This window comes from Staurois parvus, unplaced genomic scaffold (assembly GCF_062004578.1).
Source record: "Staurois parvus isolate SC_StPar_1 unplaced genomic scaffold, SC_StPar_1.0 ptg000445l, whole genome shotgun sequence".
NCBI classification, from domain to species: Eukaryota; Metazoa; Chordata; class Amphibia; order Anura; family Ranidae; genus Staurois; species Staurois parvus.
In genome coordinates, this window is record NW_028318241.1 from 8835256 (window position 1) to 8859165 (window position 23910).

At 41.0% G+C, this 23910-nt stretch overlaps 1 protein-coding gene across 1 annotated transcript in view; it reads left to right on the forward strand.

Moving 5' to 3' along the window:
- Positions 1 to 22789, forward strand: part of LOC149453929 (chondroitin sulfate proteoglycan 4-like) — a 72868-nt gene extending 50079 nt beyond the window's left edge. The window contains exons 6-10 of the mRNA XM_089688090.1: positions 642 to 840; positions 2124 to 2255; positions 6192 to 6364; positions 14534 to 14717; positions 16898 to 22789. Of these exons, the coding sequence (XP_089544216.1) occupies positions 642 to 840; positions 2124 to 2255; positions 6192 to 6364; positions 14534 to 14717; positions 16898 to 18942 (2733 nt within the window). The 3' untranslated portion in view covers positions 18943 to 22789. The remainder of the gene's footprint in view (positions 1 to 641; positions 841 to 2123; positions 2256 to 6191; positions 6365 to 14533; positions 14718 to 16897) is intronic.
- Positions 22790 to 23910: the final 1121 nt, after the last annotated feature.

The window sequence follows — 23910 nt, forward strand, 5'->3', positions numbered from 1 at the left end:
CATTTTTATATTGGATATGTTTTATAACAGAAAATAAAAAAGTTTTTTTGTTTTGTTTTTTTCAAAATTGTTGGTCTTTTTTTTTTTTGTTTATAACGCAAAAAGTAAAAAATGCAGAGGTGATCAAATACAACCAAAAGAAAACTCTATTTGTGGAGCAAAAAAGACACATTTTTTTTTGTACAGCGTTGCATGACCGTTAAAGTAACTCAGCGCCATATCGCAAAAAATGGCCTGGTCAACAAGGGGGGTAAATCTTCTGATGGTTAAAATGGTGGTGCCATGCAATGGGGTTTATCAAGGCAATTTTTGAAACATAATTGATATTAATCCCTTTGCAAGCTGTTTATAGGAAATTTGTGAATTTGCAGTACTGACAATAATGTGTAGATGTCGGGAATGGTTTCAATTTAGTGCTTTGTACAAAGGTAGCCATCTGGTAATACGAAGGGTACAGTATTATTATTATACAGGATTTATATAGCACCAACAGTTTGCGCAGCACTTTAGAAAATTACAATTACAATACAATTTGGTACAAGAGGAAACCGAGGGCCCTGCTCAGTAGGTTATAAAGCTCCATGCCATTGATCCATGAAGACTGACCTTGCATTAAAGCACCTATTTCATGTGTCTTTTAGGTCTGGGTCGGCTCTTTGACAGAAGTGACTTCTAACGATCTGTTGGCTGAAGATAAGGACACCTCTCCAGCTGATCTGGTGTACTTCATCACACCACCCAGCAATGGCCACCTCTCACTGAAATCCCACCCAGATCGGAGTATTCTCAATTTCACCCAGCAGCACATAAATAATGGACAGCTTGTGTTTGTGCACAATGGTGAGCAAATGAAGATCTAAATGATTTCTAGTTTATGTTGGATTTCCAGGGACTTGCATCTGGTATACTCTGAAATGTTTGTTCACAAAAGCATAGTAGCATTTGGGGAGAGCCAGCTGAGCTGCAACTGAGTGCATATATTTACATTTGTTCTCTATGGTCCCACTGTATGTAGTAACAGGGCCACCCTCCTTTGCACGTTTCCAAGATGTACTAGGGACTATGGGATTTTTATTGTTCATACAGCAGTGCAACTAATCTGTATTGCTTGTTCCAAGCAAAGGAGGGGGAGTGAACGGTGAAAACCAAAGGTTCAAGACCTCGCAGAGAATGTTACAAGGTAGTAAAAAAAACATGGTAAGAAACTATTTCATGAAAAAGAGATTGCAGGGCCAATTAATGAGTTAAGCTGGCCATACATGGATTTATATTTGGCCGGTATGAGCTAGCTGGTTGTTCACAAATTGATCAACTTGTGTACAGCCACCCTGTGGGGCTTTTCCTGAGCGATCAGTGCTGCTGGCTGTAGCCAGCAACACCAATCACTATATTCTGCCAGCGGGAAGGTTCCCCACCTGGGAACACAATTAACGCTTTAGGTGTGATTCCCCATCCACCTTTTTTCCCACTCAACCTGCTAGTTGAACAAAAAAAAAGTATAATGTATGGCCTGCCTGTGTAGAAAATATTTTTGTAGATTTAAAGATATTTTAGTGGAACTTTAAGCTGCGTTCTTTTTTTTGGGGGGGGGGGGGTCAACTTCTAGGTTATGAACTTTTTTGAAAAACAAACACTCTTTAGCTTTAAATATTTTCACTTTTGATACATTTCTGAAAGATGAATATTATTCAATGTAACGCAGGGATGTCAAACTGGCGGCCCGGTTGAAATATTTTACATGACCCAATTAGGAACATTGTAACAGATTATAACAGTCCCTTTTACAGTGTAGAAATATTAATGGGGGTTGATTTACTAAAGAGCAAATAGACTGCAAGTGCAGTTGCTCCAGAGCTTAGTAAAAGGTGACTATTCATTTTGCAAAGAATACCCAATCATATGCAAGGAAAAAAAAATCTATATATATATTTTTGCTTGCACGTGGTTGGAAGATGGAAGTCAGGGGAGCTTCCCCTCATTTACTAAGCTCTGAAGCAACTGCACTTTTGCAGTCTATTTGCCTTTAGTAAACCAACCTCATGATCTACTATATCCTGTCTTGGAACTAAACTGGAAGTGTGGTACCCTTGGTGATGTTGTGTTCTTTGCTGGTCTTGTTTTAGGACCAATGTCTGGGGGATTCAACTTTCAAGTTACAGATGGTTTGAATTTTGCACCTAGACAAATTTTTAGCATCACTGCAAGAACCCTAGTTATAAATCTGGAAGTAAATAAAGGTCTTGGTGTATTTCCAGGTAAGTACTGCAACCATCTTTTATCAATGACCTCCTCCAAATAAACATGCTGATATCTGTTGATAGGTGGTGCATTGTCCAAGGTTTATTAAAAATGTAAAAACATACTCACATATTAAGGTGCATATAAAAGCTTATAAAACCACTGGGATGGCCCAACGTGATGGCAGTGTCTCCGACTGGTGGTGAGGTCGGCCTGCTGACGCTTTCCAGGGATGTGTCCCCTTCCTCAGAGCTAGAGCCGACAAAGTTAATGTGACATTTTTCCAGTTTTGGTTTGATCTCCAAGTCAAAGGAGGGCTGCATCACCAAGACTTTACTCCAAGGCCACTAATGCATCTGATTCCCTGGTTTCTTCCTGGCATTGACCACGTTGAGGCACTGGAGAGGTAGATCTTTCAGTCCGGTTTGATATCTGTTGATATTAAAAACCATACACTGTGTGAACTTTGGTCAGTTCCTGATAAATCTCCTGAAACTTTCTATGTGGGTGGTCCTGTTGGCCCCCTCCCACCCACCCTCCCATACTTTTAAAATCAAAGCTGCTGCATTGAAAGTTGTCAGCCAAGCAGCGGCTGTTCAGGTATTCTGACAGTTGTCAGAATACAGAAGCCTGGCATGAAGGATTCATCCATCCATGCTGTAAGCATAGATAGAGTAATCTTTTAGATCTTTAAAATCTTACAGTATATGGTTAGCATTAGTAGGCTGTTGGCTTAAAGATGTTTGAATTACCAACAGCAACATAGACTGTCTGTATTTATATCGCAGTACTATGACACTGCAGTTGCACTCCTCCTTTATCTGTAGTATGTTGATGACCAAATCACATGTTTTAGAGGGCCTACTGCCATTAGCCTTGAATTGAAACCTTCCTCACAGTAAGATTATATAGTCCTTCATACTACATAATTATGATATATAGAGGTTATACATTTTATAGAATAAACTTCTCCTATTGTACTAACAGTAAGGAGGTTAGAGTTAATAAGGTATTTTTTCTAATTGATGGCAGCAGCACATCTCAAAAAAGTTGGAACAGGGCAGAAAGCTGGCAAAGTGGTTAAAGTCTTTGCAATTATACATTGGGGAACATTATTAAGTGGCACTAAGAAGGAACAGCTGGAAGAGCATGTTGCAACTAATTAGGTTAATTGGCAACAGGTCCGTAACACAATTGGGTATAAAAAGGGCATCTTAGAGTCAGAATGTCTCAGATGTAAAGATGGGCAGAGGTTCACCAATCTGTGAATAGTTGAATGCAAACATTGTCAAACAATTTCAGGATCATGTTCCCCAATGTATAATTGCAAAGACTTTAACCACTTGCCTACTGGGCACTTATACCCCCTTCCTGCCCAGGCCAATTTTCAGCTTTCAGTGCTGTCGGACTTTGAATGACAATTGCGTGGTCATGCGACACTGTACCCAAATGAAATATGTATAATTTTTTTCACACAAATAGAGCTTTCTTTTGGTGGTATTTAATTGCTGCTGGGTGTTTTATTTTTTGCGCTATAAACAAAAAAAAAAAGCAAAAAATTTGAAAAAAAAATTTTTTTGCAAACAGGTAATTTTTATCCTTCACTGATGTGCATTGATGAGGCTGCACTGATAGGCAGCACTGATGGGCTCTGATGAGGTGGCACAGATAGGCAGCACTTGTGGGCACTAATAGGCGCCACTGATGAGCTGGCACTGGGAAGCACTTTTGGGCACAGGTGGGTTGTACTGATGGGCACAGGTGGGTGGCACTGCAGGGCACAGGTGGGTGGTACTGCTGAGCACTGATGATCAGTGCCGATCCCTTTGCTGACAATTGCCGGTTCTCGGCAGTACTTTCCTCACGCTGTAACAGTGTGAGGAAAGTGGAGCCGATAACCAGGTGATCACCAGCAACCCAGTGATCTGTTGTGTCATTGGACACAGCTGATCATGTGGTAAAAGGTTGCTGTGATTGGCCGTTTAGCGTATCCCATGATCAGCTGTGTCCTTAGGACACCGATCACCGGCAGCACTGGGGGCGTGCAGGGGACATGTTCTGGAATGACATCCATGGATGTCATCCCAGAACCAGACAACCACACTGTAGCCGTCCTTCGGCTATAGTGCGGTAGGGAACTGGTTAAATACATTATATCATCATCTACAGTACATAATGTCATCAGAAGATTTTGAGAATCTGGAGAAATTTCTGTGTGCAAGGGACAAGGCTGAAGCGCAATATTGGATGTCCATAATCTTCAGGCCCTCCGATGGCACTGCATGGAAGAAAAAAAAAAGGCATGATTATGTGATGGACTTCACTGCATGGGCTCTGGAATACTTTAAAAAATCATTGTCTATGAAACAGTTTGCCATGCCATCCAAAAATGCAAGGTAACGCTCTATCATGCAAAGAAGCTATATCTGAACATAACCATGGGCGCAGCATATTGTCCCATCCAGATGACATCTTTTTCAGGGAAGGCCTTGCATATTTCAGCTGGGCAACGCTATACCACATACTGCACCTACCTCCTGTAAAGAGGAATGGTCAAAACATCCTCCTGAACACTGTGCAGGTCTAATCCAGAGCTACAAAATGTCCTCTGTGTTGAACTCATTGCTGCCAAAGGAGGTTCAACCAGCTATTAAAAACCAAGGGTTCATTTACTGTTTCCTCCCACATTGTGAGTGTTTAATGTGTATAAAGACACGAAAAATCACAGAATCATGCCTATTTTTGTCCTGTCAGCCTAAAGTGGAGTTCCATTCAGTTTTGTGTTTATTGAAAGTCAGCAACTACAAAAACTGTAGCTGCTGACTTTTAATAAACGCACACTTACCTGTCCCTCGGTTCAGTGCTGTCCTCATCCGTGCTGTCCCTTCTCTGCCTCTTTTCTCCCCCAGTGCTGGCATCACAACTGGGCACTAGGCTGTTATTGCTTGCAGCTTCACAGCCGGGTGCCCACTGGGCATGCGTGAGTCACGCTGTGCATTCTCATAGTCTGGTAGTCTTCTGGGACCCATGAAGGTTCCCAGGAGACTGTGGGACGAAGGAGGGGGCCGAACATCCAGCTCACTTCACCGTGGTGAACTGAGCCGGAAGTGGGAGCTGGTAACTGTCAAAAACAGGTATCCGCTCCCCCCCAAAAGGTGCCAAATATGGCAGTGGAGGAGGCAAATGAGTGGAGCTTCTGCTTTTGAGTGGAACTATGCTTTAAGCACTCTGTGTTTGTCTATTATTGTGACTTAGGCAGCCCATACATAGATCGTGTTTTTTTTTTTTTGTTTTTGTTTTTTCAATCGGGGTTGAACAGAAAAAAAAATTCTCCCACCCACTCACTTGAGGAGCATAGGAAAAACCTTCCCACTATGGTATTGTAATCTGACAGTGGGGCACCTTCCCCGCCATCACAATACAATGATCAGTGTTGCCAGAGGCACTAAACCAGGGGCACTGATCATTCGACTGGCCAAATTTCCAACCATGGTATGGCCAGCTTCAGATGAGGGTCACATCACATTTTTATGACAAATTACTGCAGAATAATCAAAGCAGTTCACATACTTTTTCTTGCCAGCATTGTATGCAGCATTGTGGCATCCTGGTATGTACTGTGTTTGGGGTAAGCACGTTCTCCCAGTGATTTGCATTAATTTCATCATGCAATAATAATCACATTATCTTGGCTATATCCAGGTTGGCCCTAACATTTATTTGATAAATTAGAGTCTAAGCTTGATGGAGCCATAAAGCTATAGTCAAGCTAACTGATGCTGCTTAATTTGGTCTGTGTGTCCAAACTTTAATGACATATGATCATGAAATGGTTACATTAGACGTTCTTTGTGTTTATTTACCTTTTGTGTTTCTTCTGTTTGCTATTTGAGTCTTTATCTACTTTTTTATCTACTACTGTATGGATTCCTATATATCTTTTCATTGTCCAGGAACGTGGAGGGTCATTTCTTCGGAGATTTTAAAAGCTGTAACCAATGACCAGAGTGACATAAATAACAGGACAATAACATTCCAGGTGTCCAGCCCTCCAAAACACGGACAAATCCTAAAACTGGAACAGGAAAATGCAACAGCAGAAGTGTCAACCTTTACCCAGTTGATGGTAAGTGACGGTTTTTATGCAATTTCTACTAAAAACATTATTGTGGGGGCGATAGCTGTCCTAAAATACAAAGCATAGCAGAAAACACATGAGGCCATGGAGCTGATTTTTTGAGAACCTAAGTAAAATAAATTACAGCAGAAATGTAACTGTTGCTAGTAGTAGTCAGATTCCTTTGAAAAGTTTGTTCTGCTGAAATAAGCCTATCCAATTTTAGCTGTGTTTTCACTTGTGGAGTCTAGATATTACAAGATAGCTCAATTATCCGCTTGCGCCCGCCGCCCTATAGCAGAAATACTGCTACATAGTGGCAGGGCTGCACAAAATCACATGTGTATATATAGGCAATTTTGCATTTCTGGGTAGGGGGCGCGCACATCACCCTACCTGCACCGCCATTGGGGCTTCAGCTGTCGATCACCAGGTCCCGGCCGGTGATTCCCCACCAGCACCTGATGACCGCCGAGTATCACTGACAGGGGAGATGTCTGTATGTAAACAATACAGATCTCTTCTCTGCATAGCAGAGCAATATAGAACAATGTGCTGACACTGTAAAACAGCACACCGTTAACCCTTTGATCGCCCCAGATGTTAACCCCTTGCTGCCCAGTGTCATTAGTACAGTGTTAGTGATTTCTATTAGCACTGATCTCTGTATTAGTGTCACTGGGGATGTCAGTGACAGTCAGTCCCCCCCACCAGTGTCAGAATGCCCGCTGGAGTCCCGCTATAAGTCACTGATCGTCGCTATTACTAATATTAAAAAATTCCAGTATTATTATTATACAGTATTTATAAAGCGCCAATAGTTCGCTCAGCGCTGTACATTACAAAGGGGGACAGAACATGTGACAGAACAATACCAATACCATGCAAAACATGAGGGGATTGAGGGCCCTGCTCTTTGGAGCTTACAATCTAGGAGGGAGGGGATGGTGGCACAGGAGGAGATAGCTGTGGGGGATGGAGTGGTAGGAAGAGTGGAGGAGGTCGGCAAGTTAGCAGGGGGTGAGGTAGGCTTCCCTGGAGAGATGGGTTTTCAGCGTGCGCCTAAAGGAGAGGAGAGTAGGTGATAATCTGATGGGTTGGGGCAGGGAGTTCCAGAGGATGGATGACACCCTGGAGAAGTCCTGGAGGCGGGCATGGGAGGTGGAGACCAGGGAACTAGAGAGAAGGAGGTCTTGTGAGGAGCGGCGTGTGCGTGCTGGGCAGTACTTGGATATTAGGTCAGTGATGTAGTTTGGGGCAGTATGGTGGACAGCTTTGTACGTCAGTATTAGGATTTTGAATTTGATCCGTTGCGCAATCGGAAGCCAGTGGAGGGATTGGCAGAGGGGGGTGGCGGAAACAGAGCGTTTGGAAAGGTGAATGAGTCTGGCAGCCGTATTCAGGATGGACTGAAGCGGGGATAGCCAGCGGCGAGGCAGGCCAGTGAGGAGGGAGTTGCAGTAATCGAGTCGTGATATGATGAGGGAGTGGATGAGCTGTTTAGTGGTTTCTGGAGTTAGGAACGTGCGTATTTTGGCGATGTTGCGGAGGTGGAGTCTGCACGAGTTTGTTAAAGATTGGACTTGGGGCTGGAAGGATAGGTTGGAGTCCAGAATGACACCAAGTACTCTGGCCTACAGGGCGGGTTTGATGGTAGCGTTGTTGGATGTGATGGAGAAGTCAATGGGGGGTGGTGTCCGGGCTGGGGGGGAAGACAAGAAACTCGGTTTTGGAGAGGTTCAGTTAAAGGAAGTGGAGCGACATCCAGTCTGATATGTCGCTCACCAGGTGTGTGATTCGGGCGGAGACCAAGGGGGTGAGGTGGGGGTTTGAGAGATGGATTTGTGTGTCGTCGGCATAGAGGTATACCGCATATATATACCGCCATTTGTAACGCTGTAACTTTCACGTAAAACAATTAGTTTACACATATTGTGATTTTTTTTTTTTTTTTAGCAAAGACGTGTCACAGAATACATTGTGGTGTAAATTTATGATGAAATTTGATTTTTTTTAAAAAAAATTTTAATGGACGTGTTTAACCACTTGCCCTCCTGTGGATTTACCCCCCTTCCTGACCAGGCCATTTTTTGCGTTACTTTAACTGACAATTGCGTGGCCATGCAATGCTGCACCCAAATGAAATTTGTCCTTTTTTTTTCCCACGAATTGAGCTTTCTTTCGGTGGTATTTGATCGTCTGTGCGTTTTTTTTTTTTTTTTTTTTTTGTGCTATTAAAAAACAAAAATATCGACTTTATTGAGAAAAAATAGTATTTTTGACTTTTTGCTATTAAACATGTCCAGTAAAAAATTTTTAAAAAGGCAAATTTCATCATAACTTTAGGCCAAAATGTATTCTGCTACATGTCTTTGCTGAAAAAAAAAAAAATCCCAATACATGTAAATAACTTGGTTTACGTGAAAGTTATAGCGTTTACAAAGGGCGGTATAGATGCTGGAATTTTTTTTATTTTATTAGTAATGGCCGCGATCAGCAACTTATAGCAGGACTACAGCGGACATTTTGACACTGGGGGAACTGACTTGGTGTCACTGACATCCCCAGTGAAACCAATACAATGGTCAGTGCTAAATAAAAGCACTGACGCTGTACTAATGGCACTGGGCAAGAAGGGGTTAACATCTGGGGTGATCAAAGGGTTGACTGTGTGCAGGGAGTGTTTTACTAGGGGACCTGTCAGTGTGCTTCACTGTAATCACACTGCCTTGAATAGCTGTGCTGTGCACAGCCATCCAAAGCAGTGTGCCCGAGCTGACATGGAGGAGAACGGTTAGTAAACAGAACAGTCCTCCTCCCTGTTGGAGATGCTCGGTAATCACTGGCCGGGACCCGGTGATTGACAGCCGCGAATGGCGGCGCGGGTAGGGTGTGCGTGCCCCCTACCCGGAAATGTGCAATCATGTGTATATATACGTGATTTTGCACACCTATGCCGCCCTGTAGCAGTGTTTCTGCTATAGGGCGGTCGGGAGGCGGTTAATAACAAAAAGTCAAAAATATTGTTGTTTTTTTTTCTCAAAAAATAAATGCACAGGTGATCAAACACCACTGAAAGAAATGTCCATTTGTGGGGAAAAAAAGGATATAAATTTCATTTGGGTGCAGTGTTGCATGACCATGCAAAGTAATGCAGCGCCGTATTGCAAAAAATGGCCTGGTCAGGAAGGGGGGTAAATCCTCTGGAGGGCAAGTGGTTAAGGGCTGGTTCACACCATGCCCACATCTGAATTGCGATTAAATCCACATTGCGATCTGCAGTGTGTGTCTAAAACACCCCAAACACAATGGGGTTTATTTACTAAAGCTGGAGAGTCCAAAATCAGACTCCCTTCTGCATAGAAACCAATCAGCTTCTAAGCTCAGCTTGTTCAATGAAGCTTTGGCAATGAAACCTGGAAGCTGATTGGTTTCTATGCAGAAGGGAGTCTGATTTTGGACTCTCCAGCTTTAGTAAATAAACCCCAATGTGTCTGCTTGCCCCGGATCACATACTTTTGCGCCATCCGATTCGGTTACAGTGCGTTTTAAAAAGTAGTGCATGCACGACTTTCTGTGCGTTGTGATTTTAGCCCATTCAAACTTATTGCGGGCTTGGTGTGAACCGGCCCTTAAAGCAGAACTAAAACCACCTCTTTCAGTAAAGGAAGCTGCCATATTGGGCTCTGTTTAATCCTCAATTGCCCGGATGCTGCATCATTTATGACACCAGCCATTTAATAGTTTGACAATTTGGTCGAGGGCCTGTTCAAACCACAGAAATGCAGTCCAGATACATTTCCGCAATGCTCGTTATGGACATGTCAAAAACGCATCAAAATGCACAAAAAAACATGTTCAGGTGTGTTTGTGATGCGTTCCGGTTCATTTTTTTCCCTTTTATTTTTCTTTAATTTAAATGGGAACATGTTCAGTCCAGTGCCTTTTTGATGTGGTTTACCATGTTCCAGTACAGTTCTGTGCAGGAAAAATGCAGCCTGTTCTATTTTTTATGTAACTGGAATGCACTGGAACTGCAAGCACTAATGTGAACTATGACATTGACGACCATATAACCTACTTTTTGTGTGTTTTGTATACGGTAAAAAAGAGCACACTGAAACGCATGTAGTGTGAACTGGCCCTGAGAACACAAGCAGATGTGACAGTTACATTCCCGGCAATGTAACTGTTTTTTGAAACTGTTAAACCAATGGGGTTATTCTGCTTTACCTGTCATGGGCAAACTGTCAAATGTCCTGGATTGTACTGTTATTTCAATCTGTATTCTTTTGTTAAGTGTTCTTGCATGGCAAGGCCACTTACTGTTATCTCACATATATATTCTTATTATTATAGCCAAATTTACCACCCTATAATATACTGAAACGTGCAGATTGTTCCCGATTGGTGTGCTATTACTTTGTGGAACGTTTCGCCGAATGGTTCACGAAATATCGGCGTTTTTGTGGTGAAATTGATCCCATAGGAATGAATGGCGGAATGTTCAAAACTAGAGTGGGAGCTGACAAAAGCTAGAGTGTGAGCTGAAAAATCAGGACATGATTTCTAAACTGCCATCACTCCCTCATTTTCAAGCCCACCTACACAAATCGTATATCAAAACGTTCAGCTATCCCTGCTGCCACTAAAAATGTCCACGGCTAAGCCATAGTCCTGATAGTTTTCACAATATGACCATTTGTTTGCAACTCACACCGCCCATTGACATTCATTGAAACTCCACTCTAGCCACCTCAAATTTGAAGGGCAATTTCTAAACTGCAACTGTGCCTTCATTTTTAATATTTCAGGGACATACTATGCATCAAAATGTAGGTCTGGGTCTTGTGATTCTCACAATATAAAGCTATTCGGTGTAAGATTTATAATTTTTAAACTACAACCATTTGAATATGGCAACCGCCAGTGAAGTGAGCAAGTTGGAGCAGTTTGTTTTTAACCGCTCTTCTCTGCCCTTGCTGTAGAGTGAGTTGCCATAGGAACAGTTACTCCAGCCACTCCAACCACACAACAGTTACTCCAGTCACTCCACCCAGTTACTCCGCCCACTCCAGTTGTAGACTACTGGTGGAGGCAATTTTTAGGTTGAGATAACCTGTGCAGAAAATGTATCTATAGGTTACAGTATGTTGTATGATCAGTGAGTTGTAAATAGAATATTAAATATTAATAATTGGTGAGAAACTCCTTATTTTAACCACATAATTTTACCCCCTTCATGACAAGGGCATTTTTTGCTATTTGGCACTGCGCTACTTTAACTGGCACTTAACGCGGTCATGCTACACTGTACCTAAATGAAATTGCTATAATTTGTTTTCACACAAATAGAGCTTTCTGTTGATGGTATTTAGTCATCACTATTTTTTTTTTTTTTTTAGTTATATAAACAAAAAAAATACCACAAATTTTGAAAGAACATGTTTTTCTTTGTTTCTGTTCTAAAATTGTGCAAACAAATAATCTTTCTTCATACCTTTAGGACAAAATGTAGTGTGCCACATTTCTTTGGTGAAGAAAAGTAATTTACTTCAGTATATATTTAGTCTGTGTGAAGGTTAGAATCTACAAACTATGGTATATGAAGTATATTTGAAAATTGATCAATTCTCTTGTGCTTATGGTCTATCTCTATCTTTATTTTTTGAGGCCCTAAAATGCCAGGACAGTACAAATACCCCCAAATGCCTCCTTTTTGGAAAATAGACAGTCCAGGGTATTTAGTAAGAGGCATGGCAAGTTTTTTTGAAGTTATAGATTTTTTGTCACAAGTTTTTAGAAAATAAAGAAATCAAATCTTTTCACAACTTTTTTTTTTTACATACTGTTACCAGTACAGTACAGAGTCACATGACTGGTTTATTCAATTTTTTTTAAATATATTTTTTCCTTTTTTTTTTTTTTTACGGTTTTGTTTTTTTTACATACTGTCATCAGAGTAGTTCAGTGTCACCATAGTAACAATATACTACTCTGGGGTGTTAATCAGGTTTTTGTTTTTAAACACTTCATATAACAGTGATGATCACTGTTATAAGCAATAGTATAAACTGTCATGAATGGCTTTCATTCATACAGCTCGCTTACTATTGTGATGCTGTGATTGGCTACAGCTGATTACTTGGTACAGGATGCTGTGAGTGGCCCATGTACCATGTGATAGCTGTAGTCCAATCCCAGCATCACAATAGTAAGCAAGCTGCTATGAATGGAAGCCATTCATGAGTTTTGCTTACATGTAATCCTGTGATCGCTATGAATGCTCATAGCGATCACACGATACCCTGGCCACTGTATGGGTACATTGTGGTGCTGGAGGATGCCGCCCACCAACATTTGTTTAAAGCGGAGTTCCACTCACCCTGTCAAAAAATAAAAGTCAGCAGCTACAAAAACTGTAGCTGCTGACTTTTAAAAAACAACCACTTCCCTGTCCCTGGATCCAGCGGTGTGTCCCCCCGCAGGCCGCTTCACCGGCCGTCCTGTATTCCAGGAGGCCGGCATCTTCATTGTGGGCACCCGGCCGTGATAGCTTGCAGATTCACAGCCAGGTACCCACTGCGTATGCGCGAGTAGCGCTGCGCTTCATGAATGGTCCTGTAGTTTTGTGGGACCTGTCATGTGTCACCCCCCCCCCCCCCCCAAAGGTGCCAATCCTTAATGGGGAGCAGTCCTTAAAGCGGAACTTCCCCTTTTGGGTGGAGCTCCGCTTTAATTGGCATTTTTTCCTGGTTATATAAGACCAATTCATACTTAGCTGTTCATTAACACACACGAGTAGTGTCATGTGTTAATGTGCTTTAAGTTGAGGCATCTCTTTTGAATAGGTTGCCACTATCCTCAAGCCCCTTTTTTACATTACATGTGGTTTTCGGCTGAGAACCCCCCTGGCCAACAGCCAAATGGGGGCCTGGGATGCACTGTAATGGAAGCTGCCACATACATGACAGTTTCCAGCACAAACGTGCCCCACCTCTGTACACCAGCTGCAAGCTGATCTTAATTACCACAAGTTTCTTAATGTAAGTACGAAATTCTTTAACAATCTTTCATTGCCATAGTGACAAGTTCTTAAAGTGGCCGTAGTGAAAACTACCTAAATTTGCCATACATATTGGTAATTTTGCCGACACTAGTGTGAATGCTTGCCTGAATTGGACACAGGCAGTTCTTAAAGGGTAACTTCACATTTGTGGGGAAAAATGGCAAATAAAAACAAAATTAATTTAACATATACAATTGCTGCACAAGCCATGTTGTAATTTGTGTATAGATCACCTCCAAAAGTGTGATTTCCTACTTGGGTGAAGAACTCTGCACTAAGATACATCAGGTTTTAGGCATCCTCTGCAACAAAAATGGTGAGAAACTCCCTAAGGGTTAATCACTTCTAAGGGGATGCAGATACTGCAATTTTTCTCATCAGAACACTCAATATGCATCAGCTGAATAGAATACGGTAAGTCTCTCCCATTCAGAATCACTGTGCATGGGACATGACTTGGCAAAAGCTATTCCTTCAGAACAGAAACGAGCAGGAATCTGCATGAAAGTTTAATTGATCACCCAGGGGATTTTTTCCCAATAAAAGTGAAGCTACTCTTTGAGAAAACTGCTGCCAGAAAAGGTGATGTTATGACTTTATTGAATTCCCTTGATTGTGTGTTGTGAAGCACAGCTGCACTCTAGAAATGCATTGAAGTACCATTTAAAATCATTGGCATTCCAATCACGAATGCGTACACAGCGAGCTATTGTATGCTCAAAAATGGCCAGGTAATTTCATGAAATTAGTACCGTTGCTTGTAGGTATACAAATATGTATGGCGAGTCTTCACAACACAACCAATGACTTGGTACAGCAGTATTTAGAACTACACCTGTATCAATTGCTTTTCACTTTTCTTCTGTACACGTGAAGGTACTGTATGTGAACATTTGAGTCACAGGCCCCATAAAGAATGCCGCTTGAATCCTAGCTGTGCTGCAAGCAAGTTTTTCTAGTGCTCATAGTCACATACACATAAAGTCCTGCATTGTGAGCATTTGTTTACTGTCATTTGACAAAGTATTGTTGCCTAACCATGATTTTCTATGACAATGCTGCTACAGTTACCATTCATTTGAAAAGAAAATGTTTTCTATCTTGTACAGGTGAATGAGGCCACGATCTTCTATAAACATACAGATACGGAAGCTCTGGTGTGGAGTACACTGGATTCCTTCTCTTTCACAGTCTCTTCACCTCCGGCTGTGCTAGAAAATCAGAAGTTTCTCATCACTATATCATATGAGATTGATGATCCTAACAGGCCAACGCGTCTCATTGCAAATACTGGTAACTTGTTATGTTTCATATTTTTTCAAATAATAAAAGGTATTCTCCAACCAAAAAAAAAAAAAATATATTTTTTAACATCTTGTGTCTAGGAATCACCCCCCCCCCCCCCCCGCGGCAAACCTTTATGTTGTTGATTTGTGAAATTTCCATGGCCTCTCTCTATTTTGCTTAATTAACCACTTCCCCTCCACCCTATAGCAGAAATACTGCTACAGGGCGGCAGGGGTGTGCAAAATCACATACATACATGATTTTGCAATTCCGGCTAGGGGGCGTGTGAGCCCTACCCACGCCGCCATTCGCTGTCTCGGCTGTCAATCACCGGGTCCTGGTCGGTGATTACACACTAGCACCCGGTGATTGCCGTTTTATCTGCGACAGGGGAGATACCTGTGTATAAACATCACTGATCTCTCCAGTCAGCTCCTGCACACTGCTTTGTATGGCTCTGCATAGCAGAGCCATACAAAGTGGTGTGCTTACAGTGGAAAGCACACATACCGCATACTGTGAAACAGCACACAGTTAACCCTTTGATCGCCCACACATTAACCCCTTCCTGCCCAGTGCCATTAGTACAGTGTCAGTGGTTTTTATTAGCGCTGATCACTGTATTGTTGTCAGTGACACCAAATCAGTTCCCCCCAGTGTCAGAATACCTGCCACAGTCCCGCTATAAATCGCTGATTGCTGCCATTACTAGTAAGTAAATCAATAAATAAAATTCCAGTATATATACCACCATTTGTAAACGCTATAACTTTCACGTAAACCAATTAATTTACACGTATTTGGGATTTTCAAAGACATGTAGCAAAATATATTTTGGCCTAAATTTATGACAAAATTTGATTTTTTTTCTTTATTTTTATTGGACATGTTTAATAGCAGAAAGTCAAAAATATTGTTTTTTTTTCTAAAAGTTGTCGGTATTTGTTTTGTTTATAATGCAAAAAATAAAAAATGCACAGGCTATCAAATACCACCGAATGAAAGCTCTATTTGTGGGGAAAAAAAGACATAAATTTAATTTGGGTGCAGCGTTGTATGACCGCACAATTGTCAGTTACAGTAATGCAGCTCTGTACTGCAAAAAATGGCCTGGTCAGGAAGGGGGGGTAAATCCTCAGGACGGCAAGTGGTTAATAAGATCACAAAATAGGTACAGAGGTTGAAAATAATTGGGTATGCAGCTCAAAGCAAGAACTGTGTTACTGTCTTCTGCTAGCCCTGCACTTTCTTTGCCCTTATTTTGGTTAGCAATATTTATTTGCACAAAATGTGTTAGTTACTGTATATCAGGGGTTGCTCATATGACAAATGGGACTGGAATATTGTTGAGTCATCCTTTGATAACCAATTACCTTATATTAAAGACATTGGTTAACTTCTCAATTCTGTGAACATCCCTGTTAACTGCATTGTACTGCCTGTGTAGCAGAGTGAATATGACCTTTTGTAGGTGTTTTCTTTAACCAGTTGCCAACCGACCTATAGCAGCTTTACTGCTAAAAGGCGGCTGCTCTGTGCAAAATCACTTATATATACCTGATACTGCACTTGCTGGTAGGGAGGGTGCGCACCGCTTCTGCTGTGATTAGTCACAGCAGAAGCCGATCAGTGGGTGCCAGCCGATGGATGACCGCTGGCACACGTTGATCGGCAAGGAGAAAGACAGAACACAGCTCTGCCTATATAAACAAGGCAGAGCTGTGTCCTGTCAGTGGCGATGTGCTGGATTTTGTTTCTCTGTAAAGCAATATAAACTGATTGGGATTTTCTTTTTTTCACCAAAAATATATATCCGAATACATACTGACCTAAATGTATGAAGAAATAAGATTTTTAAAATTTTTTTTTTTTATTGGATGTATTTTATCACAGAAAGTTGTTTTTTTGTGTTTTGTTTTTTTTCCCCCAAAATTGTCAGTCTTTTTTTTGTTTATAGCACAAGAGCTAAAAACCCCAGTTTTGATTAAATACCACCAAAAGAAAGCTATTTATGGCAAAACAAATGACAAATTTAATTTATGTACAGCGTTGCATGACCACGCAATTGTCAAAGTAAGGTAGAGACGTATAGCAAAAAATGGCCTGGCCTTGAAGGGGGGTAAATCATCCAGAGGTCAAGTGGTTAAGCTGTCTACCTTATAATTCTTTGTTATTATTTTGTTTAGGTGCTTCTGTTTTGGAAGGAGAAAAAGTTCAAATAAGCAAAAGAAAGCTGGATGCCTCCAACCTTCTAGTCAGGCTGCCAGAATCTCAACGATCTGCATATGAAGTCTGGTTCCAGGTGACCATGTTACCCAAACATGGTGTGATCATAGTTGGAGACAGGAATATCACTAAAGAAAAGCCCAACTTTTCCCAGTATATCATCAATAAGTTTGGAATTACCTATGCACACAACGGAGCAGAGTCCCCTACAGATAACTTCACCTTTGCCACATGGCTCAATTTAAAAAGTAAATCTGCTGTGAAACCAGACTTTGATGTTATAGTGGAGATGTTTAATATCACTGTAATACCTGTTAATGACCAACCACCAGAGCTTAAAACAAAACAACCCAATTTGCGAGTTCTGCAAGGAAAAATGATTGCATTTGGGCCAGAAAACCTGAACGTTGAAGATCTGGATAATCCACCAGAGAATATAACATACACTGTTATAAGTGCACCAAATAATGGCTTCTTGGCCAAATTGGGCAATCTAAATGAATCAGTCCAGCATTTTACACAAGCAGATATTAATAAAGGAAACCTCTGGTTTGTACAAGATGGAAGCCCAAGCTCAGGTGTGTTCTACTTCAGTGTGACAGATGGCAAACATAAACCATTATATAAACTGTTTAATTTGGATGTTACACCTGTTTCCATAACTTTAGTTAACAAAACAAATGTAGTCCTTGTCCAAGGACAGACCTTTGCAATAATTACAACTAAAAATCTAGCAGCTACCACAGATGGAAAGAGCACGGTGATTAATTTTGAGATATCACAGCCACCAATATTTGGCAGTATTTTAGTTAACAATGCACCTGTGACTAACTTTGATCAGAAAGAAATAGAGTCTGGCAAGGTAACCTACCACATGAACAACTTTACTGCATCTCAAGACAGTTTAGAAATAATTGTCTTTACTTCAGAAAGTAATCTCACAGGGCAGGTTCTGAACATCACTGTGGAGCCTCTGGTAAATGTTGCTGTTGGACTAAAAATACCAACGGGCTTAAAGTACAACCTAAAAACTAGGGACCTGGATGCAACAGAACTGGCAAATTTGACCAGCAGTGACCCAGAATACTATATTGTTGATGCACCAGCATATGGTAAACTTGTAAGAAGAAAGAGGTCTAAAAAAGATGAGTATGAGGACATTGAAAAGTTCACACATCGTGACATTGAATCTAGACAAATACTGTTGGATGTTGACGCCAATGTGACTGATCACGAAATGATCAATGATTCATTTGTTTTCATGTTAAAAGCGAATAATGTACCTCCTGCTCTAGGATACTTCACTTATTCTGTGGTTCCGTATGATCCAATGCTTGTGGACTCTTCGACAACTGTGGAATCTTTTTCATTTACCACAACTGATCTATTATACACCAGCCTAAGCCATGAGAAGAGGACAACCAGTCACTGGCTGAACAGAAATGTTACAGAAGCTCCCATAAGGAGATTCGGCAATCGAAATCGATGGGGAAATCAAAGAAATGATGAGCCAACTCTTTCGTTGGACATAATAACCACAAGCTCTTCCGTTCAAGAAACCACTATTAAACTAACTACTGATGGTCCTAAAGCAGAATCTAGCCAAACCAATCCTCTTTCAATCATAATTCCATTGGTAGTTCTTTCTATCCTGCTGCTGGCCATCATTTTTATTGTGTGGTTTCTTCTTAAGAAACGAAGAGCAAAAAAGGCTCCACCACATGTTAGAAGTCATTCCTACAGCATGGTTCCTCAGGTTCCTTCTCCATACACTGAGAGAAGTACAACTGTGCCAACTGTGACTGTAACCCCGCTACAAAAACCCAATGATTTTTGCTCTGCCAGCCCCCTGTTGCCACCCAAGCATGGTCATCTACTTGTGAATTCTGCTCCATCGTTTGATGCCAACGCTGATCAGAAGACCTGGTTGCATATAGATGCAGAAATGATGCAACATTGCCGAAAAACGAATCCCGCACTTAGAAAAAATCAGTATTGGGTGTAACAAACCGTACTCGCGTAAACGTTTATATGCTAATATATTTTATAAATATGTATATTTTTGGTATTTACCAAAACAGCCATTATATTCACAAGGTGCACACATTAATGTAGTTGTTAGGGGCAGACAGTCCACTCCATGAGCCAATAGATTTTTGTAGGCCACTCAGCATCATGTATTTGCCTTGACTAGAGTTAGTCAGCTGTGCCTTTTTAAATGTGTCGGCTGTCGAGTTTCTTGAAGTTTTCTAGCTTTGATATCATGTATTTGTCTTTACGCTGTGAAAAAAAGATGTCTGTATACTGGTGTGTGTGTATGTATTAGATTAGCAGTCATTTTTATGCTACCTCTATGTTTAATGACTGTTTAATGTAACAGACTGCACATCGCTGATAAATATTTGTGCCAGGTTGACAAGCATTTTAATGCCACTACTGACATGTTTTGTGGTGATGTTTCACATGAAGGTTTTAAAATGTTTGGTTTGATAGCTGGAAAGTTGTACTAGTGACATGTATTTATTTATTTATGGTCCTAATGTGATTGCATGACTTTCAATGGCTATCGGGCCATAATCATCATGTTTTTTAAGTCTTGAATACCAATTGACTAATCAAACAACCGAATTGGACAGCTCTACTGCACAAAAATATTCTGTGCTGTACTTAAATTATCTGTCTGGTAATCATGCGAGTTTAACGAATAAGAAGATCAAAGCATGTCTTATTGTATTTTATTTTGTTGAAAGATCATCTGGTTATTAGTAAGGTGTTAGTGGCCTTAAAGTATATTCCCACTTTTGTAACCATATTGAGATAACACCTATGTTACATGTTCTCATTCACATAGTATAACGTTAAAACATTTAAAATAATTGCTGCTTAGCTTTTTGACTTACATTTTATTTGTAAACCATAATTTCCAGTGTAATACAAGGGAGTTAAAGGAGTAAATGTGTACCGTATTTAACTCTCTCTGTACTGTGCTGGCACATCTCCAATATCAGTTGTAAACTAGATTTGAACACTTCCTAACAAGAGTGTTAGACTGAGTGTGTAGAATTCAGACATTTGTGTATCCATCCTCAATATGTCCTGAGCAAGCTGCTTCAATGCCTGGTAAACATCTATTGCAGAAGACTGATATATTTAGCACTGTCACTTTAATATTGATTCACAAATGCTGCACTTGTCATTGCTCTCCATTTGTCTCGTGCAGCATGGCTGTGGTCTCCATTTGTCTGATGCAGAATGTCCATGGTTTCCATTTGTCTCATGCAGCATGACCGGTCTCAGTTTGTTTCACGCAGCGTGTCTGTTGTCTCTAGTTGTTTCTCACAGCATGTTGGTGGTCTCTTTAAAAAGCCATGGTAAAATAGCAACATACCCTTTGGTAGCATTTACATGTTTTCAATGTCAGTCTAAATTTTTTTTTTTTAGTTGAGCATAGAGTGAGGAAAGATGAGAACCCCTGTCTGGTTTTACTGCTATTTGGGTCTATGTTAAAGAGATTTCTCCTCCCCTATTGTCCAAGTGACAGTAGTTTTGATGGACAAGAACAAAAGAAATGTCTCCAACACTGATAAAATGAAATTCTTTTACTATTTATGTCCCTGTTGCAGATTTCCCATTACTCCCTGTCTGGAAAAACCTTTGTCACTGGGAGAGTAATTTAGGAAAAATCTCTATAAGGGATATCTGAATGAGGTACAAGTAATATTGGTGGATTGGTATGTGATAAGGATTATTGTGAGGTTTCCAGTAAACATGTGGTCCGTCAGTATGTTTTCAGTGTTTTTGCATAAAATAAAATATTGGAAGTTTGGGATGTTTGCCTGCAGGTACCTTAAATTACCACAAAGTGAGGAAAGTGACCAATAAGCCTCTTTTTACATGGCCAGTTATCTGCATTCCCTGGATTACAGTGGAAAATTCTTGCAGGTGGAAAGAACAGGTTATACGAATAACAATGGCCAGTCAACCTGTATAAACTAACGACAGGCTGACAGTAGCCGCCACTGTTCACATGTAGCTGCACTCCATGCATTTTTCTGCTGACATCCGAGCCTGGACACCACTGACGACTGTGTCCATGCTTGGACATCTCCAGGTAGACACACAGTGTGCGGCTACATGTGAACAGCGTTGGCTGCTGTCAGCCTGTCATCAGTTTATGTAGGCTGACAGGCTGTCGCTATTCTCATGACTTGGTCATTCTACCTGCAGGAATCTACCCTGGAACCTGTAGAATGCAGATAACTGGCCATGTAAAGGAGGCATAGAGATTTCTGCACTGGGGACACCCAGTGAGCCAAGTGCCATTGTCATTCCCTCATATCTTCTCCTGTTTATACACAGCTCAAAAAAATAAAGGAACACTTTTTAATCAGAATATAGCAACAAGTCAATGAAACTCCTGGGATATTGATCTGGTCAGTTAAGTAGCAGAAGGGGTTGTTAATCAGTTTCAGCTGCTTTGGTGTTAATGAAATTAACAGGTGGACTAGATGGGAAACAATGAGATGACCCCCAAAACAGGAATGATTTTACATGTGGAGGCCACTGACATTTATTATCTTTTCAGTTTTTTCACTAGTTTTGCATTTGGCTTCCGTGTCACTAATGGTAGAATGAGGTGATACCTGGACCCTACAGAGGTTGCACAGGCAGTCCAACTCCTCCAGGATGGCACATCAATATGTGCCATTGCCAGAAGGTATGTTTTGTCTTCCAGCACAGTCTCAAGAGCAAGGAGGAGATTCCAGGAGACAGGCAGTTACTCTAGGAGAGCTGGACAGAGCCGTAGATAGGTCCTTAACCCATCATCAGGACCGGTATCTGCTCCTTTGTGCAAGGAGGAACAGGATGAGCACTTCCAGAGCCCTACAAAATTACCTCCACCAGACCATTGGTGTGAAATGTCTGTCACTGACAAAACAATCAGAAACAGAAATCATGAGGGTGGCCTGAGGGCCCAACATCCTCTAGTGGGCCCTGTGCTCACTGCCAGGCACCATAGAGCTCGGTTGGCATTTGCCATTAAACACTAGAATTGGCAGGTCCACCAGTGGCCTGGGGAGCCATATCCATAGAGAGACAGACAGAACTCTACAGGCTAGACAATGGCACCCTGACTGCCATTAGGTATCGGGATGAAATCCTTGGACCCATTGTCAGACCCAATGATGCAGTGGGTCCTTGGCTCCTCCTCGTGCACGACAATGCCCGGCCTCATGTGGTGAGAGTATGCAGGCAGTTCTGGGAGGAAATACCCCAGGACACCATCCATTGTCTCATTGGGATCATGCCCTGACATTGTCAGGCATGCATACAAGCACGTGGGGGCCATACAAACTACTGAGTACCATTCTGAGTTGCTGCAATGAAATTTCAGCAAAATGGACTAGCCTGCTGCATCATTTTTTCACTTTGATTTTCGGGGTGTCTTTGAATTCAGTCCTCTGTAGATTGATCACTTTCATTTCCATCAAACAATGGGGCATCCTTACTTTACTAACACATTACCCAGTCCACATCAGTATAGATATCCGACATGATATTTTTCCCCATTGAGATTTGATGTGTTTTCAAAGTGTTCCTTTAATTTTTTTGAGCAGTGTACTTTTATGATGTTTGTAATCATGTAACTTTTCTTAGCACTGGTGTAAAGACCATTATGTATTCTGTGCTATTGAATTATTATTCTTTTGTAGGTGTTTATTTTAACACTTTTCTTTCAGTGTAAACTGTAACTTATCAGCCTTAAAACAGTTTCAGCCTTAAATTATTTATGCAGAATAATGTAAATTTTTATTGTGTTCTCTTTAAAAAAAAAAAGAAAAAAACCTTCAGTTGTGTTTGTCATTTCTTCCAGCAAACAGCAGATGGAGCCCACATCTTATTTTACAGGATACCCTGCCTGCCTATATGAAATCTAGTAGAGATGCCTGTGGATTAAGACTTGTGATTGTGAGTCATGGGAATAGTATGCCACAATGGCTGAGCCCAATTGGAACTCTTATATTCATTTGTCTATTCCCCAACAAAACAATTATAGTAGAATTTCCTTTGTAGCACCACTTGTTATACTTGTGTAAGAAGTTTCATGGTATGTGGTGTTTCTATGAGTTGTGTTTTGGTTTTTTGGAATTTATATGTTTTGTAATGCAGTAATGCACTTCTTCCCCTTTAAAGACCCTACAAGTACAAAAAAATTAAACCATAAAGTGAATAATGTTGCGCTGTCCCCATTAAGACATATTTAATAATAATAATAAAGCAATTGTGCATAATACACAGCTAGTAGTGCACTGAAATGAAAATTCTGGTGCCGAAACAGATACCAAAAATTCAGAATGCATGTAGCCGAAAACCGAAACTGAAGTGTATGTGGGGGTGGGGAGGCTCCAAATTTTTTTTTGTATTTTTTGTTTTCTACTTTCATGTATATATATATTTTTTTTTTGTAACTTATGATTTTATTGCTATGATAGAGGACTGCTGGTCCCCTATGTCATAGCATATGAGTGATAGGCCCTCTTTGTAGGGGGGAGGGGGTGGGGGGCAGTGTGTACAAGGAGAGGAGCAGTGTATACAGAGAGGCTACCTCACTGGCTGTCACTATATGGCGGTGCCGGTTTTTAAATGCAATTTCCAGCTTTTATTTTCTTCACTATAGCTCACAGAATTAGCTGTCACTTTCCCTGGAGCTAAAGGAACATTTCTTTTATCTCAGGAAATAAACTAAAAGGAAACTATTTCTTTCTTTTAGCTGGGGGGAAAGTGACAGCTAATTCTGTGAGCTATAGTGAAGAAAAAAAAAGCCGGTAAGTACATTTAAAAACCAGCACTGACCTATAGTGACAGCCAGCCACTGTATACACTGATCTTCTCCTGCCTTTCTCAGCCGTCCCGTACCCCCCCCCCCCCTACACACACACACATCTGCAGTACACACAGTCTCCTGTATCGG